At 34.5% G+C, this 21695-nt stretch overlaps 1 protein-coding gene across 1 annotated transcript in view; it reads left to right on the plus strand.

Annotated features, from left to right (window-relative positions):
• Positions 1-21695, plus strand: part of TRPC1 (transient receptor potential cation channel subfamily C member 1) — a 76750-nt gene that overhangs the window by 18712 nt on the left and 36343 nt on the right. Inside the window, exons 3-6 of the mRNA XM_044670839.1 lie at positions 2689-2790; positions 5963-6165; positions 14176-14307; positions 18545-18740. Coding sequence (XP_044526774.1) covers positions 2689-2790; positions 5963-6165; positions 14176-14307; positions 18545-18740 — 633 coding nt within the window. The remainder of the gene's footprint in view (positions 1-2688; positions 2791-5962; positions 6166-14175; positions 14308-18544; positions 18741-21695) is intronic.

The raw sequence follows: 21695 nt of genomic DNA on the forward strand, positions 1-21695 counted from the left end.
GGGAAGAAGGCAGAAGAAGATGAGATTAGTAGCAGAGATGAAGAGAGGGATGAATTTCAAAGCAAAAACCTTTCTTTGGGAAAGAATATGAGAATGGATATAGAGATAGTTTGAGTTAGAGAGAATATTCTAGTTTGTTTCAGTAAAATGTATACATAAAATTCTATAATAGAAGACAATGGCCATGTGGGAAAATTGTGTATATCTGTATATTTAAACTCTTACATAGCCTTTTAGCAGATAATTATACCAAAAATATGGCTCTTGTTACAAAGTAGTTGATATATAGTATTAATTCATTTATATGACACTTGACACTAGTGTGTTTTCTATAGAAATAAAATTTACTCCCTTAGATAGTTGAACTTTTTATTTTTAGCCATCTTATGGAAATGATTCTAAAGTGTATTATATACTTGACTCTCTTCTTAATCAGAGAAATATATATATATATGTGTGTGTATATATATATATACATATGATTATGCCTGTATTTACATTAGCATAGAAATCAGTTTATTTTTAAACAAATTTAACCTTGATGGATAAGGTCTATAATTATTAGCTATGAACTATTGTGATGTATTTAATATAATAATTTCTATTGTATGGCCTACTTGATTATATTTTAATGTAGTGTATCCCTTTGAGGTTATTGAGGTGTCACCCCTTTCATTAAGTGGCCCCAAGGAGCTGTGATTCTGATGTATTTGTTCTCACTCTTAAGTATCATTTTTCAGTGTGTCAGTGTCTAGCAGCCTTCCCATCTTCACTTCTGTTCTATTTGTCCATCTGTCAACAGCAATTAGGAATTGATTTTAATCAAGTATTAATTTTACAAACAATTCCCAATCAATAATCAATCCAAATCCACAATTTTGGGGGAGTATAAGATGATATATTTTATTTCTGATAGCCATTTTCTTTATTGTGGAAAAAAAGAAAACATTTATTTATTGCTGTCTTCTAAGTGGTTGAGATTGCTGCCTATATGACTATATGATTGCTAGTTAAGTAGGATGGAATTGTAGTTGTTCATTTTACTTATTTGTATTAGGATCAGTGTTCATTGATTAGTTGGAGACAGAGTAGTTATTGTTGAAATTGAGAAGGAAACTGTTTGCAAAGCATCAGGATCATAATGTAATAATGTTTTGCCCTACGTAACATTGGCTTAGAACTAAAGTAAATGACAAAATGACTTCTCATTCCTTTTTTGAATGTGACATTTCTACTTTATAAAGTTTTTTTTGGATTAAGGAAGGGAGAGGGAAGTGTGAGAAGTGTCAACAAATAGTCCAGATGTGTCAGACTGGGATTTTTATAGTTGTGTAGATGTAGGAAGGATCTAGCAGGGTCAGTTTGCTTGGTAGATCAGCTCTTGACTCTTTCTGAAGTAGGAAATGGTTAGTCAGGCTCAGTTACCCAGGTCTTGTTTCCTTTTGAATATCAGACAAAACTGAGGAGAGCTTCATTTTATTCAGTGGGTGTTTCCTAAGCTTATGGAGTGATTCTAAAGTATATAAAAGATGTATTTCCTTCTTAGTCTTGAGAGAGTATTGTAATTAGTTTTAAAGTCATCCATCTTAGTGAACAACTTTTTAAAAAAATTACCTTTTAAAAAAAATGTAGAGGTAGCTAGGTGACTCAGTGGATAGAAAGCAAGGCCTGGAGACAGAAGGCTCTGGATTCAAATTAGGCCTCAGATGCCTCATGGCTTTGTGACCTTGGGCAAGTCACTTTACCCCCGTTGCTTAACCCTTACTGCTTTTCTGCCTTGGAAGTGATACCTAGTATCAATTCTAAGACAGAAGGAAAAGAGTTAAAAAATAAATGTGACGATAGTCTATATTAGTAGGACATTTTGTTAGGCTAGTCTACTTTTGTACTTGCGTTTTTCCTCCTGAACCTATTAGTTCTGTTCTTTTCATTTACCTAACATTGTATTGGTATGGTCCATAGTCTTTAAACCTCTAGTAAATGGAAGGCCCCAGATCTTACTGGCTTCTACTTACTTTTTTGGTCTAGGTGAGACTAAATACTACTAGGGAGTAAGTTGGAAAACAGATTTTTCAAGTTCTGCTTCTCTTTCCATCTTTAATGGTTCCAAAAGTCTAATCTTCATAATTTATGCTTCATATTGTCTGATCGGTAGCACTTTACTTAGGCATATATATTTTATCTATAAGAATAGAGTTCTTACCTTGGTGAGAATATATTTTCCATTTTCCCCATTTTCATGGCTGCATCAGAGATCATTTTTACTAACCTCAATAGAAAGTGCTTTATGTTCAATAATAGCTCCTGGAAATTCATTTATATATTTGGATTTTTAAGATTCTTTTGGTCCCCAGTTCAAAAATAAAGATCTTGAAGAAAACTTCAACTTTCAGTACTGTGTGGGTCAGCACAATTTCACAGGGAATACCCCCATTAGTTAAGCATCCATGATTTAATCAGCTCATGCACTGAAACAAGGACAGAAGCTTTGTGTGTGTTGTGGTACACAGAAATAAAGCTAAGGCAAGCAAATGTGCAATTGATAAGGTCTTAAAATTTTTACATTAATTATTACTGTATGTAATACAGTTTTTAAAAAATTAGTAGAATTAAACTAGTTGTAGTACAGAAACTACTAAGAAATTTTTCTATTTTCTAATTTCATTTTAACCTTTGTTTTTTTTAAAGTCCACAGATGCACTTTTGGTGGCTATCGACTCTGAAGTAGTGGGAGCTGTTGATATACTACTTAATCATCGACCAAAACGATCATCAAGACCAACTATAGTAGTTAGTACTCTTAAATATTTTTTAATTTAGATTTTAAAAATCAAAATTGGATCAGTAGAGTAGCTCCCGTGCCTACATGCACCTATTTATTCCTTCATAAAACTTTTTGACTTAAAAAAATCATATTTAACTGGTTCTCTTACCATGCAAATTAACTTCCTTAGTGTAAGTTAAGTACTTTAAAGGTTGTTCATTAGTACTTTGAGGCATTTAGGGCTAGACCTTTTACTTACTGAGCTGACCTTTTGACTAAGGGGCTACTCTTAGTTTTGTGGATGGCTACCAAAATTATTGGCTTCATAGTATAAGTCTACAATGAAAAAAAACTTGAACTTATAGCTTATATACAAATTTTTTTCCATGCATGAGTTGAGAACTCTGATCCTTTAACCTCAATATTTGGAATATCTTTACTTGGAATTAGGAATGTTCAAAAAAGTAGAGCATGAATCTTGCCTCAGGCTGTATCTCTAGCTTAAATGGGAATTATAAGTTATAGTGTTTAGAGAAATGATAACCTATTACAGGCTTAGAAATACTTATATTATCTACTTCCTCCTAAAAATTTCCCCTCTTTTTATAGTACCCGTAACCTAGCTCCTAGAATGATTTGATAGTCTGATCTGTATTCTTAGTCCTGGGTTCCAGACTCTACTCTTCTATCCACAACTTACACTCCATACTTGTTCTCTGCAGGGATCTACTTATTGACTGTGAAATAATGGAGGCATTATTCTAGTGTGGCCATTATTTCCAGAAGAATCATAGAATCTTAGGTTTGGAAGGAATCCCTTTTGCATCATTTGTGAAAAGTAGTCATCCAGTCTCTTTTCAGAATTTCTAGTGATAGGAAATTCATTCATTACCTTACAAGGCACCCCATTCTGTTTTTTCCTTAAGTAGTGAGCTGAACTGTTTCTCCCTGAGAACTTCTATTCACAGATACAGGTTCTCTTCTTTGGATCCATTCCCAAGAAATCTATTCTGTCTTTCACATGACAGTCCTTCAGGTGTTCAAAGTCCATCATCCTATCTCCTCTTAACTGCCTGCAATGACCTGCTTCCATTACTACTCATCTTTCAAGACCCAGCTTAAGTTCTACATATTCTATGAAGAGTATAGATTTTAAAAATCTGTAGATGATATCAAATAAGGTTGAAAAGTTCAATAAGACTAGGGATACAAACTTTTGTGGTTGATGATTAAAGCTTTCAATAAGTAGCTTAAAGTTGAAACTTCTTTTTCAACTTTGGTTAATAAATAATATTTTGTAAAAGGAAAAAATACTGATGAGAGATTGTATTTTCAACATAATGTATTCAAATCCTTAATCTGCTTGTGTATGGAAAATTAAGAATTAGTACAAAGATATTTTATCCTTTTGTTTGTTTATCCACTAGCCTCTTATTCTCCTAGAAAGGAAATGACTGCTATTTTTGTGTACTTAATTTTTTAAGTTCAGTGAAACAAGTTTATTTCCATTTTTCTAGTAAAAGTGATTTTTTTGATCAGTAGCCTTCAAATTCAGATGCTAGTTATACATAGTTCATAGTTTAGAGTATGAAGTAAGAAACTCAGGCTTTTATATAGATGGACGTTTTTGTGAAAATACTCTCTAGTTCAGCTTTACAGCATATTTCTAAAACCAAATAGGAACTATTGCTTTGTGATGTGCTACAATGTACTTATCTGTCTGTTGTCACCAGTAAAGATATGAAAACCAAAGCAGCATAGATTACATAGAAGTATTCCTCTGTCATATAATTTTTGATTTTTTTAATTGAAAATAATTGGATTACCTTAAAATTATGAAATGAAAAAGTCCCCAAGGGAAGAATGAAATATTTGTCAGATTTCCTCCATTGACATGAAAATGTACATTGTTTGGTAAACTCTTTTGCTCCTATTGGTTGCTAATCTTTACTTTTACTTGTCATCACCAGGCACCTCTGAACTACTAGCATTCATGCTTTTGTGTAACCATGACAGGAAAAAAACAAAATGATGACTACAGGGAATATGAACTGAAAGTTGTGCTAAATATCCCTCCATCTGTTCCCCAACCCCATTTTGGGTTCTGTTATATCATCATGTCTGGAATTGAAGTAGAGATTTGAAGAAACATCCCACTTTTCCCATCCGTTTATGTTACACAATTTTATTTCATTTGTTCATGAAATTTATTTTTTTCTAAGTTTGTTTTGACATCACTAAAATTGTAAGAAGAATCTTTGTTGTTGAGCATTTTCCTAGAAAATAAGAATTTGTAAAAAGGAATTTTTAATATGAGTATACCTTGCCTAATGTTAATTCATTTTTTTATAAAGCAAGCAAAAAGAGATATTATGGATGATGGTTCATTCAGAATAATGTTGTTTTAAATGAGTGACAGGATAACATTATTGTGGGGTTTGGTAATAATGTATTAATAAGAACATTAAAAATAATGTTGGCCAGAACAATATTATGTGGGAAGTACTTCACATTATTTCATGAGAAATACAGAATATTACTACTATACAAGCTAATATGGTACTTAAATTTGTTATACACACATATCCATAAACATGTTGTAATACTAGCATATATGCTAATAAACCTATTTTACAAGTAAAAGTCATCACACAAGAGTCTAAAATTATGCTAAAGGCTATCCAGTCCAATTCCCTCATTTTATAGATGAAGAATGTGAATCCTAAATGATTGATTTGGTTGCCATGAGTTCTTTTAGCTCTTAGATATATAATTCAGTGAATATATTTTATTATATTAGGATCCCTGCCTTGTAATATATTTTCCCATGAAATCATGGAAAGTAACAAAACCCTTGTTATAGTACGCTTTTTGGGAAATTTTCTTTTTTTGCCTTAAAAAAACCTAAATATGAAAGTCTTTGCTATTTTGAAATTTATTGCTAGCATGATTATAATTGATTCAGGTTAAAGTTAAGATTTTGGCTTCAGTTTATCATATAACTAGCAACTAACTGTGCGTTTGACAAAAATGATGTGATTCCAAGAGGTGTTGATAATATTTTTCACAATCTTTATTATATTCTTTAGGTTTCTAAATTTTTTCCTTCATCTCTAGATATTTCTCACTTGAGTCTCTTGGAAAACTTCTGTAAGATGCAAGTTATAACCTCTGAACATTGATATAAATATCTTTCAGAAACTAATGGAGCGAATTCAGAACCCTGAGTATTCAACAACTATGGATGTTGCTCCAGTCATTTTAGCTGCTCATCGCAACAACTATGAAATTCTTACAATGCTTTTAAAACAGGATGTATCTCTACCCAAACCTCATGCAGTGGGTTGTGAATGTACACTGTGCTCTGCAAAAAACAAGAAGGACAGTCTAAGACATTCCAGGTCAGAAAATTAAGGTTCTAATTAACCAATGAGGTGATTATGCATGATTTACCATGCATTGGTAAATTGGTTATTTGATTGTTTTTGTTATTCTTCATGCTTTATTGGAAAAGTTATTTTTATGCAGCTCCTTTTCTTTCCATGAGGAGCTAGTGGCAGAAAAGGTGGTAGAGAGCTAATAATTTCACATTTCTTAGATTTAGATTTTAGTTATTTATATTTTGAAAAGTGCTGTTTCTCCATGATGATAGTGTCACATTAAGTGAATGAACACATCAGCAAGCATCCATAAAGTTCTTATTATGTGCTGGGTACTGCTAGATACTAGAGTTACAAAGTCAAAAATGAAAACTTTCTTGCTCTCATGGAATATATATTTTATCTGGATAGACAACATATATGTCAATAAGTATGCATACAGTATGTGTGAGATAAATGCAAGGTAAATATTTTTGGTGGGGTAGGGCACAGGTAACTGAATAGGACAGGGAAGGCTTCAAGTAGAAAGTGGACCTTAAGAAGAGTTTTGAAGGAAACAAAGTATTTTAAAAGGCAAAGGTGAATGTGTAGTTCTTTCCAGGAAGAGAGGACATAGTGCACAGGGGTGGAGATAGGAGGTGGAGTGTTATGTGTAAAATATAGAAAGAAGGTCAGTTTGGTTTGACAATACATTGTGAGAAAGACAGTATTGTGTAATGATGTGGAAAAGGATGTCTTTGGTAGAAATAGGGAAGTTCAGAGTAGGAGCTCAGAATAGGAAGTTTGGAAAAGAATAGCTTTTTGAGGAAAGATGAGTTTAGCATTAGATATATTGAATTTGAGGTCTATGGAACATCTTTTGGAGAGGCTTAACTGGAGCTCTAGAGAGAGACTAGGGCTAGATATATGAATTTCAGAATCATTGGGATAGAGATGATCATTAAACCCAGTGGGAACTATGTGATAAATTACAGAGAAAAAATAGGAAAGGGCCCAGAATAGAGTCTTTGGGGAATACCTTCAGGGAGTGATAAAAATGATAAAAAGAAGCAATGGACAGATAGACATGAGGAGAAACAAGAGAGAGTATTGTCACAAAAATCCAGAGAGAGGAGTATCTCAGAGGCAAGTATAGTCAATATTGTTAAATGCTGAAGAAAAGTTGGGAAGAATGAAGATGGAGAAAAATTCCATCAGATTTGATAATAAAAAGAGCTTTGGTAACTTTGAAGAAAACAGTTTTGGTTGAATGATGAGCTTGGAAGCAAACAAGAGAAGGAGTGGGTAGATTTTAGAGAAGGAAGGAAGCAATTGAAAGAGAAGAAAAATAAACTTGAGCGGATATGGATCTAGGGAAGGTTTTTTCAGGATGAGGAAAGTTTAAGTGTTTTATTAAAGTCACAGATAAATGGAAAAATAACTCATAGATTCTCTCTGGAGAGATGGATAAAGGAGTTGATGGAGTTTTGTCATGCATTCTAAGGTAAGGTAACCTAATTTTGTGGAGCACTTGATTATCTTGCATTTTCATCATCACAATAAACAGAAGGAAACATATCTCAAAGAGAATAATTGCTGGCTTTGCACCAATATCCTTCTTGAAGAATGGATAGATACTGTGAAGAACTTGTCAAGAGGCTCCAAACATTTCTCCAAAGCATTTATTTTTATATTCAAAAACTTGAGTGCAAAAATAGACACAAGAAGAACAGCAAAAGCTATGTTGGAAAATGTGGTGAGTTGAGATCAAGATATGAATTTGGCTAAGAGCTTGTAGACTACTCAGAAGCATCATACTTTTACATCGTGAACACTTTAATTAAGAAAAAGGTTGTATGACATTCAGCACAGTGCACATCTAGTGACAATATTAGAAATGAAATTGTATTTATTGGTTTCAGATATAGTTTCAGAATCAGCTGTGTGTAGTCAGATCATCAATTGTTCAGATCAAAGGACAAAGTAAATATCCAATTAGAGGAAAAAATGAAGATGAGAGTAAACTAGGTATCGGTGAACTAGCATTTATTAAGTGTTTCCTATGTGCTAGGCACTGCACTAAGCATTAGGGAATACAAAGAATGATCAAAACATGATCCCTGACCTCAGTGAGCTCACCTTCTAATAGTAGAGACACCAAGCCAACAATTAGGTACAAAGACTATGGAGAGAGGATAAAGTGGAAGTAATATCTGAAGGGAGACACTAGAATTAAAAAGGATGGGAAAGACTTCTTGCAGAAGGTGGGATTTTAGCTGAGACCTGAAGGAAGCCAGGGAATCCAGGCATGAGAGACAAGCAGTGAAAATGATTGGAGTTAGGATATAGAGGAAGAGCAAGGAATTGTGGAGTATGTGGAGAGGAGTAAAATATAAAGATTGGAAAAAATGGGAAAGAGACCAGGTTAGGAAGGGCTTTAAAATCCAAACCAGAGGTAATAGGGAACCACTGGTGTTTATGCAATAATTTTGGTTAATGTGACAATTATGCAATAATTTTGGCTAATGTGTTTTATAGGAAGGTCACTTTGAAAGATGAGTGGAGGACTGGAATGGAGAGAGAGACGTGAGGCAGGAAGACCAACCAGAAGGTTATTGCAGTAGTATAAATGTGAGATGCTGAAGACTATCCCTAGAGTGGCAGTGTTTGGAGGAATAAGGAATGTAAGGTGTTTGGAGGGTAGAACTGACAGAACTAGGAAAGTGACTGGATATGGGGAGTGAGATAGAATGAGGAGTCAAGGATAACACCTAGGTTGGAAGTCTGAGTGCATGGGAGAACGGTGGATATTGGGAAAGGGAAAAGTTTAGGAGAGATAGGTAAAGAGTATGAGTTCTATTTTAGACGTATGGAACTTGAGGTAATTGTAACAACAACAATAGTAGCAATAGCTAGCATTATAGGTGGCAATTAGATAATCAATTCAAAAGATGTTAAATAGGCAATTGGAAATGTGAGAATGGAGGTCAATAAAGAGGTTAGAGATGGATAAATAGATCCGAGAATCCTTTAAATAGAGATAACAATTTAATCAACGGGAACTGATGAGATAAGCAAGTTAATATTATAGAGGGAAAAGAAAAGAGGGCCCCAGTCAGAATCTTGAGAGACCCCTATAGTTAGCAGTCATAACCTAGATGAAGATCCAGCAAGGTAACTGAAGACAAGTAGGAGTAGAACCAGGAGAAAATAGTACTATGAATTTTTAGAGAAAAGAGTATCAAGGAGAAGAGGGTGATCAAATAATAATAGCTAACATTTAGTAGGTTTCAGGCACCTTGGAAAACACAAATCAATAATTTTATTTGATACGTACAACGACCCTGAGAGGTAGGCACTATTATCCCCATTTTAGAGTTGAGGAAACAGACTAAGATGTTAAGTGACTTGCTCAATGCTACACAGCTTGTATCTGAGGTTATATTTGAACTCATATCTTCTAAACTCCAGGCCCAAAGCTTTGTGCACTAGGGCATCCCCTATCTACCTTAACAGTGTTAAACAACAGTGTTAAAAGCTTTTGAGAGGTCAAGAAAAATGAGGACTGAGAAAAGTCCATTAGATTTGGAAGATCACTTCTAACTTTGGTGAGAATAGTTTCAGTTGAATGATGAGGTTGGAGTCAGTTTGCGGAGTGGTAAGAAGAAAAGAAGTAGAGACTTCCAAGACAATATGGTTTTTCTCAAGGAGTTTAGCCAAAAAAGGGTGGCAAGATATGGAAATAATTAGTAGGGATGGATGGATTAGAGCAGGAATTTTTTGAGGATGAGAAAGATATGGCCATATTTATAAGTAATAAGGAGGAAGGCAATAGATGAAGAGATTGAAGACTAGTGAGAGAGCAGGGATGATAGAGAGGGATAGTCAGTTGGAGAAGACAGGACAGCATGAGAATCCTTTATGTATGTAGAGGGATTTTCCTTTGGCAAATAGAAGGACCACTTCTTTATGTGAAATGGAGGAAAAGGAGGAGACAGTATGGGAATATACCTGAATGTTGTAATATGAGATAGAGGGGAGAAGAGGGAGCTCAAGGTGAATGACCTCAACTGTTTTAGTGAAATATGAGGCAAAGCTCTCATGTGACAGAATGGAGGAAGAGAGAACCATGAAAAATTTGAAAAGAGCTGAAAATTTGGAAAAGCTACCAAGGTAAGTGCAATAATAAATTCATTTTTGCTGCAGGAAGGACCCAGTTGAAATTATGCAACATCAATCAATCAATCAATAGTTACTAAATGCATACTATGTATGTGCAAGTTCACGTTGTGGAACTAAGTGGCATGTTTTCATGATTTTCTCTTTATTCGGTAGCATGTGAATTGGGGCAAAGTAGACGATGATTGGAGTAATCCAAGGCTGGTGCTTGGCAAGGCAATATTGATGATAGGATAAAGAGGTAAAAGATAGTTTAGCATTGAATTGGGTCACCAGAAGGTCAGAATGGGCAAATAAATGTGTGGACAGTATAGGGATCATTGCCTGGGAAAGAACTGAGGGATAGAGGGTTTGGAGGTCAGAGTGAGTATGAAAAATTAGGTTAAGGGCAATATTGCAGAGGAAAAGATGGAAAAATAAAAGATGATGATCAGATAAAGGGATTTCATGAAGAAGGAAGTGCAACACTTGTGGATCATGGTAAGATCAAGAGTATGACCATCTTTCTATGTGTAGCTGAGGTAGAATGGAAAAGTAGATCATAAGAAGTGAGTAAATTGAACCCTAAGGAATTTGTGATTAAAAAAATGCTATCCACATCCAAATAAGAAACTGGTAGAGTCTGATTGTAGATCAAAAAGAAGCCATTCTTCACTTTATCTCCTTGATGATTTTTTAATTGGCTATATGATGTCTTCAGTCATACCATGGGGAATATGGAAATATGTATTGCATGAAATCACTGATATGGTCTGTCAGACTACCACCTAAGTGGGGGGAGATAGAGGGAGAACATCTGAATCATAAAATGTCAGAGAATAATTGTTAACAATTATTTTTACATATTTTTGAAAAAGATAAAATTCAATAAAAAAGAATTATTAGACTACCTGAAAGCCACAAAAACCAAATAAACAAAAAAAAGAAATGAGAAAATTGAGGAACGGGGAAGTTAGGGTGTTTGAGAGTACATCAGGACATTTATTGGAATCCCTTAATATGAGGACAGGAGTTATGGAAGAAATAAGATAAGCCAGGGAAATTGTCCTGAAGATAACAGCTATTAGAATCCTGATTGGGTAATAAATATGGGTTGAATGCATCTCAAAGGAGGAAAGGTTACTGACTTACAATGCATGAGAGAGAATCTGGAAATGGCAATTCAGAGCCAGGCTTATTCTGACTTCCCCACCATGATATGTGTGAGAGTCAAAGTACAACTAATGCATTATAGATAATTATATCAGCTCTAATCCAAGTCTTTTTGATGCCACTTCCAAAAACTGGGAAATAAAAAAAATGAAGACATCAACTATTATTAAAACATAGAGAAATTTAATGTAGAAGGGTTGCATAATAAGGAGACTGAGGGTGCAAAGGAAGTGTCTCAGCCAAAAACACTTGATCTTGCCAAGTGGACAGCAACAGCATGAGTTTGGTATACAAGCTTGTAAAACAGAGGCAAGTAGGACAGGATGTATTCCCCTTCACACTTGGTCCAGCCAAATTGGCCTTGGTGCTGTTCTTTACTTGCCATCGCTGGACCTCTGTACAGGCAACTGTCTTCAACATATGGTGAACACTTGACCTTCTACTGGAAACCTTCTCTGATCCTCCACCGTCAGCACTGCTTCTCTGAAAATGGCTGTGTATTTCCTTCATGCACATTTTGGATATACTTGTTTATATACACTGATGTGTTCATATTGTTTTGTCTCCCTTAATAGGAAGTAAGCTCTTTGAGGGCAGAGATTATTTGTTTTGTTTTTTTTTTTGTCTTTGTCTCCAGCATGTAGCAGAGTGTTAGCTCTTCATATTCTTTTTGATTGATTGAATAGTAAATGGAGTCCTATTAATGGAAGAAAGGGCCAACTTTTTTGGGAAGTGGAGTTCTGAGGGGTTGCCTCTTCTCAGTCTTTCAAAGTTATCATTTCCTTTGGTGATATGAGAAAGGGAGGGTTGATTAATTTAACAGTGAGATTCCCTAAAGATACCATTCCAGGATATAGTCATTAGAACAGGAAAGTACTGCTTTCCTTACCTTTTAGGACAGCAGGGCCATGGGGCATAAAATATAAAATGGTTTGTGAGGAAACTTGCTATTGTCACTAATGCTTGTGAAGACCAGCAAGATTTACCTGTAGTACAGAGATGATTAATTATTTACGTAGTGTACCTTTCTATCAGGGCAGCTAGGTGGCCCAGTTGATATAGCCCTGGGTCTGGAGTCAGGGAGACTCATCTTTCTGAGTTCAAATGTAGTTTCAGACATTTACTAGCTGTGTGACCATGGGCAAGTCACAACCTTGATTGCCTTGGCTTCCTCATCTGTAAAATGAGCGGGAGAAGAATATAGCAAATCCCTACTGTATCCTTGCCAAGAAATTCCCAAATAGAATCACAAAAAGTCAGCCATGACTGAAATGACTTAAACAACAAACCCTTCTTTTCAGATCTATGTATATAGTACATTTTGCTTTTTTTCTGTTAATTAAAAAAAAAAAGAACTACTTATACTTAGCATGTGAATATTTTGGGTCTTTTCCTCCCCATATGTATTGTTACCATATCCTGTATTTTCAGTTCTTAAGTCATCTTTTGGATAAATGGCTGATAAAAAGTTAATGTTTGATGCTTCACATTTTATACAAATGTGAGAGATGTTATGTCTTATAATGCATGTGCTTTGGAGATTTTTTTAATAACCCTTACCTTTTGTCTTGGAGTCAATACTGTGTATTGGCTCCAAGGCAGAAGAGTGGTAAGAGCTAGGCAATGGGGGTCAAGTGACTTGCCCAGGGTCACACAGCTGGGAAGTGGCTGAGGTCAGATTTGAACCTAGGATCTCCTGTCTCTAGGCCTGGCTCTCAATACACTGAGCTACCCAGCTGCCCCCTGGAGACTTTTTTAAAATAATTATTTGGTAGAGAAGCTTAGAATCATATCAGATTTGGAGTTGGAAAGGACTTAATACTTTTACTAATTTTTATGGTGTTTATTCAGGCTGGCCTCACAAATTGGCTTTTTTGGTCTTTTATTTTCTATTTCAGATTTTTTTTCCCAAAATTGATAATTTGCATAAATGTTATCAGACATGCTGGTAGAAAATTATAGCAATAGTTTTATTTAATCTACAAGTGAATATTTTTCTATGTCAAGATTTTATAAAGTGCTGTTCAGCTTTTCAAAATTGGAACTTTTTTTTCTAACCTGAAAAGTCTAGGAATAATGGATAAAAAACAGACCCAAGCTTTCATTGATATAGTGAGCTTCTGGCTGAGGAAACTGTCTTTATCAATATAGACTGGCACCTTCTTTAGACCATAATCTTACAGAGTTTTCTAAAGCTCAGAGGCATTAAAGGACTTTCTGGGATACACGGCCAGTGTATATCAGAGGCAGGACTTGAACCAGGTCTTCTTGGCTCTAAGGCCCACTCTCTACCTAGTATGCCATAACCATTTCACTATAAGTGAAATAAGATAAACAAATTATCTTATTTCACCTTTTTAATTTATACAGGATATAGAAAAAGTAACTGATAATAATAATTCTATGTTAAATGAGCTTTTAGATGACATGATGCATTTTTGATAAGGGATATAAATATCTTTGGAATCAGACTTGATTCCATAAAACAAGGTTCTGAACCTAAGTGGAAAATAAGGCTTGAATAACAACATTTTTGTTCCTTGACTTCCTTGAGGCAAATTCAAAAATATTTAAATTGCCTTAAAAAAAGTAAATGCTTCATCATCTTAAGGGCAATTTTTTGGGGAAAAATCATGTTAAAATTACTAATCAAGTGAGACATGTTTATAATAAGAAGTTACTCTACAATTAAAAAAAAAACCTTTTTTTTTTACACCACAGGTTTCGACTTGATATCTATCGTTGCTTAGCCAGTCCAGCTCTAATCATGTTAACTGAAGAAGATCCAATTCTAAGAGCATTTGAGCTTAGTGCAGACTTAAAAGAGCTCAGTCTTGTAGAGGTGGAATTCAGGTAACATCAAAAGAAAACTCTAAATTGTTTAATATCTTTCCTTATGTGACAATAAATACTTTTAAAATATAAATAAGTCAGTACCATTTTTATTATTTTGTATTTATTGCTGTTAAGCCTAAGGAAATGTTGACAAAAATGACAACTTGTATCAACTTTAATTTTTCATAGTATTAGTAATAATGAATAAAGAATATTTTGGGGGAAATACAAATAACTATTGTAGCAACTTGATTATTTTCATCATATGGATCCTATTTAAGACTGTATATAAATCATAGACTTGGAGCAGAAAAGAACCATTGAGATCATTTAGGCCTGGGGCAAAGTAGAGCAGGTAAGTGATTTCCTAGATAGTTAATGGATAAAAGTGAGGTCTCCTGACTTCTGCCCCAGTGCTATTTCTACAATAATACTTTGTAATCCCTAAAATGATCATTAAATAACTAAATGACTTATGATAGATTTAATAGAATATGGTAATGATTCCTTTAGAATCCAATATTCTAGTCTAGATTTAGAATCTGGTACTCTAGATTCTGGTATTCTAACTTGTAACTTTTTTATCCAGATGTGTATTGTGGATATAAATATACACACCAGCCTATATATATACATATGTATGACTGCTTTGTGATCAAACATACTTTTGGCAAACATGAACATATATGACTACCTGTGCTACCCAGCTCTTCAATTTATACATACTTAAGAAGAAAGCCAATTGTGGGCAGCCAGGTGGCTCAGGGGATAGAGAGCCAGGCCTAGAGAGGGGAGGACGTGGGTCCATATCTGACTTCAGACATTTCCTAACTGTGTGACCCTAGGCAAGTCACTTAGCCCCAGTTAGCCCTTACTACTCTTTTGTCTTAGAACAAATAAAGAATGTTAATTTTAAGATGGGGGTAAGAGTTTTATGAGAGAGAAAGAGAGAGAGAGATCTGATCTGAGGTCTTGCTATAGCCAAGGAAAAAGGGACTTGGAGAGTCCACACACTTAGCTTCTGTTCAGGAGACAAATGCAATGCAGATCCCTTTCCTGCTATCCCAAAGATTCTTCTTTCTTTGGCTGAGTTTTACATCTTATATACCCAGTGTAGGGTCCCATGTTTCTGCCTCTTTTTTCTATTATCTTGGTGAATATCTGGCTTTTATCTAAGAAGCTATCACTTTTTTGATACCTGGACTTGACAGTCTACAGGGACCATATCTCTTTTCCCTCTGCTACATTTCCCCCCTTCCCTTTCAGATGGTTTGGCTTTCTTCTGGGCCTGTTAATAATCCTGCTTATCCCCAGAGGAATAAGTTGAGTCTCCTGAGTATGTCTGCTGTATTGCTTGTGCCTAACATCTTTATCTCTCTTGTTTTTGTCAGTGGTCAAATTAATAGTAATAGGAAAAACTGATAGCTTCTAAAAAAAAGGAAGTTTCTCCAAGCTTCTGGTTTTTGAGGCTTAGTTCCTAGAAAGCACAAGACTTTTGAAGGCCTTTCTGCCCCTTCCTCTTCTTCTTTTCCCCTCACCTTTCAAAAAAAAAACACAAACCCTTAACTAGAGGTGACTTTTGCATTTGACTAAAAATAGTAGACTAAGTGTGTGGAAGGCCGATTGGAGAAATAGGGTCACAATAGGGCCTGTTATCTGGATTCCCTACGTGACCAATCCAGGCTGAGGCAGTCTTTGTGTTTGGTCCTGGTCACCTGAGCCCTGAAAAGCTTTGGTACCAGCAGGTTGGTTAATCAAAAAACAACTTGACCCCTCCAGGAGGCTATTGGAAGTCATTTAGAGAAATAGAGTCTGTAATAGATATTTTATCTGGATCCCATTACAAAATCATCAGCAAGTAAGACTGTGTGTATGATTTTTTCTGCACTGCATGTCAAGACGCAGACAGAATGGGATATCTAAGGTAAAAATCTGAGACACCTTTTGACTCCTTTTCAGATCCCCACCTTTTCTTAATATTTTATTGGAAAGCTTTGAGTCCTTAGCAGACCAGCAGCTACTGAGGTAACAATTTCTCTCCTTGATAATTAAGAAGCCTGAACTCCAAAAAATATATTACTTAGACAGTCAAGGCCAGAAAGAGACAAAGCTAGCCAAGACTTTATCTGACCAGGTGCAATCCTATAAATCAAGAGTACAGGAGTCGATTAGTAAAAATCTCTATGAAATATATTTCTGCTCCCAGAATTAACCTCCTACTAATTGGTAGTTGGAATTCAGCCTTGGACCCTGTTCTATCTTTACTTTGAAGCCTCCAACGATTTTCTTTTGTGTGATTTGTAACCTCTATCAGCTGTAAGTTTTTCTTTGTGTTCTTTGTGTGAAAATAGTATGTATTAAACTGAAGACTCCATGAAGTTGGAGCAGTTATGAGCTAAACATTTAGTCTGACTGTTCTCATTTCAATCCAGCGCCACTAAATGCCACTCAGGACACCCAAAAATATAGAGCTGGATCTCTATATAAGTGGAGAAAAAAAATGATACTATGAAGTTTGCCAGACACCAGGCCAAGAGTCAAGAAGACTCATCTTCCTGAGTTCAAAGCTGATCTCAGACACTTACTAGCTATGTAAGGCCGGGCAAGTCACTTAACCCTGCTTGCCTCAGTTTCCTCATTGGTAAAATGAGTTGGAGAGGGAATGACAAACCACTCTAATATCTTTGCCAAGAAGACCCCAAAAGGTTTATAACAAATCAAACATGACCGAAAATGATTGAACATTAACTTTGATTACATTCTAGGACTAATATTTCTTAATATCATTCTTAATATTTTAAAGAATTCAAATTAATTTTGTCATATTTACAAAGTTACTTGTGAAATTTGTCCTAAATTAGAAGTAAACATACATTGAATCAAACTAAAGATTTTTACAATGCATTTACTAGAACTACATATTTTACATATCTATTTTTTATAGTACACACTTATTGAATATTTACAATATACATGGCACTATACTTTTTCTATAAATTTTGTCTAAATAATAGGAATATGAGGAAAGATATTTTACTAGACTTATGACCAAATTGCTTTTCCCCCAAATGATCACTTTAAAATACTATTTAAAAACATTAGAAACAATGTAGATATTAAGTAAATTAGCTGGAAATGTCTAGTTAAATACTAATTACAATGTTTTAATATTTAGGATTATTCATCTGGCCTAACGATCTAAATTCACAGGTATAGAAAATGAGCCCCAGACAAGTTAATTGACTTCCCCAAGATTACAGAAATATTCAACATTAGAGGAAGAATTTGAGCCTAGTTCTCTTACTCTACAGCCAGAATTCTATCTACTACACCAGAGAGCATGAAGATAAATAAATCTTGTGTAAAAAAGGGACTAGTATAAAATGATTTTAAAAATCATTTTGTATTATTAAATTACTTTAATTTTCAAATTAACAACAAAGAAAGATCAGCAAAATAATGAGCCTTTCACATATTTCAACTTCTTGGACCATTAATATTTATGTCCATCCCTTGTGTAATGCCATCACTTTGGAATATCTGGGCTCCTACCCTGTCCTGACTAGCAATCATTCTAACTGTGCCCCCACCCTACCCCAAGGTCAATCCCTGACAATCTCAGCTCTGACCATCAGTTTCTAACTGCTTCCAAGAAGACTTCTGCATACCTTAGCAGTTTCTAAATACCCTTGTTCCTGGACAGAGATAATTGCAAGAACACCTCTGCAACACTCCTACCTGCTGTTTGGCTATTCTATGTACCCCAGCCTTCCTTCCTTCCTTGTGTTTCCCATGACTAAATCCTATAAGAATCCTCTTTGTCCCCTCCTTCTCTTAACAGCCCAGTCTGAATAAGACAGTTTGTTGTCCTGAATTGCGGTTTCTCAGCCCTGAATTAAAACCTCACTACTGATTACCTTGTTGGTCCGAGTTTTTATACAAGTTGACAATAAATGGGGAAGATGTGAAAATTGATCTATAAATGTGAAAAATGGTTTTTCTAATGCTTCATAAAAGCAGTGCCCCAATATAGTTGTTGGACTGCCACAGTCTTCAACTAACTTAGTTTTTGTGTAGCTAATTAGTGTGAAAAAAGAATATGTTGAAGACATTTCCTAATATCCTCTTTAGCACAGTATAATGCAGCATATTTGACCTAAAGAATGAGTATTATGGTTCTATTTTAAATTTAAGATATATTTGAAGATAATAATTTTAAAGTAGCTATTCTTACTCAAACTATTGTATTTTGTAGGAATGATTATGAAGAACTAGCTCAGCAGTGTAAAATGTTTGCCAAAGATTTGCTTGCACAGGCACGGAATTCACGTGAGCTGGAAGTCATCCTAAACCATACATCTAGTGATGAACCTTTGGATAAACGGGGATTGCTGGAAGAAAGAATGAATTTAAGCCGTCTAAAACTTGCTATTAAATATAACCAAAAGGAGGTATGTGATATTCTGTGCTGCACTGGATTTATCTCTTATTGTCTTGATGTTTCTGCTAAATACACTTAAATCCTATAGTGTCATATTGAAAAGACCTGTGCATTAAACTTTACTGTCCAAGTTTATTATTATAGCAATGCAGTATTGATCTGGGAACATTATGCCTTATTTATTGAAACATTTCATTTAAATTGGAAAAAGTATCCCCTTCTTTGTTTATAAATCTTACTATTTGCTTCAAAAATGAGGATGACTGCATTATAGCTGAATTGAGTCTGAGATTCAGTCTCTGTATAGATCTTTAGCTGTATAGAAAATGCCCCAGAAATCCTTTTCAACCTCCTGCTTTGTGTAATTTAATCAAGTTAGGCAAAAAGTTCACCAACAGTTCTAAATCACTAATTAAAATAAAATCATTATGTGTGTGTTCAGGAGTAGGAATGAGACTTCCTTTTTTTTTTCTTACTCTGACCAAAATACTTTTCAAACTACTGTAATTCAGATAAAGTTCCTGTCAGTTCTGCTTTGTTTCTAGTCTTCACAAATTGGAAATCTGATTTACAATACTTTATTCGATATAAAAATATTACAATGAAAACAGTTGGCCATCTTAAAGATCTTATAGTAGGGTTCAACATGGTCATACATAATGACTAGTATTGATTCATTATTTATATGTGATTAAGAAAAGTTATTCAAATCAGATGCCTATAAATAGAAGTAATTTTTTGGACCCCAAAGCCATGCTAAATCAGATTACAAAAAATCAGAATTGTCCTCCAAAATGGAAATACTGCATTTGTCTTTTTTTAGGTGGTATAAGAAATTAAATTTAGGATTTTATGTTAAATATGAAAGTTCTGAAGTAATATTGTGGTTGCTGATTTAAAATATTATAACTTAAGTCAAAATGACCTTTAGTAGCTTTTATTTACAAAGAGGTAGAAAGAGTGAAAGTAGAGAAATGTAAGAAGAAAGTAGAAAAAATGTCTAGCCTATCATAGTAAATGTTGCTCCGGTGTCCAGCTCATCCCTGGCAGAGTTTGGTTACCCTCAGCCAGAGGACCCAGTGGTGTCTTATCTAGGGGTTCCACCAACACAACCTCCTCCAGGAAAGGATTAGCTCTCCAGAGCTAATCTCTCCAGAATCCAGGGAAGGAAGGCCAGCTACTCATTCACCCAAGACAAAGTCCAAAGGAGAAGATCCAGGAGCAGGCCTCCAAGAGTTAAAGTCAAGGTCCAAGCCAAAGGTCAAGTCCAAATCCACCTCCAAAAGCCAAGTCACCAGGAGAAGCTCTCTGGACAGGAAGTTCAGGGCTTTTTACAGTCCCTTTTCCATATCACTTCCTGTCCTTCCTGCACTTTATGGGAACTAATTACAGTCTTTTGATTTGCTTAGCACTGCCCAGGGTTTGGTCAGTGGCCTCTGAAGTTGTCACCTACTCTAGTAAGTGACTTGTGAACTCTCTTACTTAGTGTTAAGTAGAAGTGTTTAAGTTTTTGGTTGATTAACTTAAAAATTGCTGATTGATAGACAAAGAAAGTTTGATTTACTCTTCACAGTGGTAATGTTTGTAACATGAAGAAAAACATTTTTTACTACATTTCTTTTCCTATATAGCCCTCGTAGAAGTTGCCTTTCTTTACCCCTTTTAACAAGTTGCCTATTTTTTGTCATAACTATACTATAATGTATTGCAGCTTACTTATATATACCAGTTTGCTAACTTAGGCTCCTTGTCCAGCTTCTTGACATTTTAGGCAAAATATATTTTTCATTCACCTGATTTTTCATTTATTTCTTTTAGTTTCTTTCAGATTGCCATGCTTTTCACCAAGGGGGTGATTCACTTAATTTTTGGTCTCAGTATAAAAGCATATGTAGAACTTTGCTATTTGTAGGGCATATTTATTTTCTTAAGACTTGATGCAGAACATTTTCCAATACTTGGCTAACATCATTGGTGAAAACATATTTCTCTGTTTAATAATCTCTCTTGATGTCTTATATCTTGATGTCTTAGATCTCTCTAGTCTCATCTGTCAAAGAATCTTGTATGGTTTTGATTTAAGTTTGGGAGACTACTTATCTGTAAAGAGCCTTAAAGGTTTTATTTTTTTTTTACTGTTAACAAATATGTTCCATTTGACTTAGAGAATATAATGAGATTTTATATTTTCTACAACTCAACTATCAACTATATGACCATAAAGTCTTCTTCACTTAGTCTAATTTTATTTATAATGAAAATATCATTTGGAGTTAGATTTAATTTATTATCTTTTGTAATGGTGTAGGTGTTGGATGAAGGTGAAATACTGATAGTTCCAAGAGTTAAATTATAAAAAGTTTAAGAACTTCTAAGAGTGGTTCTCAGCATTCTTTCCTGCTGTCACTGTGTGCCTTTTTGTAGTTTTACTATTTACATTTGACTTACCATGGCCCTAAAATGCCATTACCTGAAACACTAAATCAAAAATAAAGAATGAAGTTCAAGAAGTCCAAGGTAAACATATCACATCTATGGTGAAACAACTGACTAAAAGATGAGAATTACTAGTTACAAGCAATTATATTGTGCAATAAGTTAATAATGTGTCAGCAACATTCAGAAGTAGTTTTAAAAGTTATGATTGTAATCGTGCAAATAAATGCTCACTCCAAATTATCAGTATATTTCTTGAAGTTTAATATTGTGCTTAGAATACTAAAGTATTTGCTTTAATTCTAAATAGAAATTTATATTTTACTTTTTTTTATGGCTGGTTTAAGATGATCAAGACTATCTTTATACATTCAAAAGAAGTTAAAGTAGTATCCTAGGCCTAGAAACCAAAATGGTAGTCTCTTAACTTTGAAAGATAGATATTAATCTGCCCTTCTATTGCTCTCAAATTAGAGTAAAAATGATTACAACTAAAAAAAATTATAAAAGTTTAAGAACTTCTAAAAGT

This window comes from Gracilinanus agilis, chromosome 3 (genome assembly GCF_016433145.1).
Source record: "Gracilinanus agilis isolate LMUSP501 chromosome 3, AgileGrace, whole genome shotgun sequence".
NCBI lineage: Eukaryota > Metazoa > Chordata > Mammalia > Didelphimorphia > Didelphidae > Gracilinanus > Gracilinanus agilis.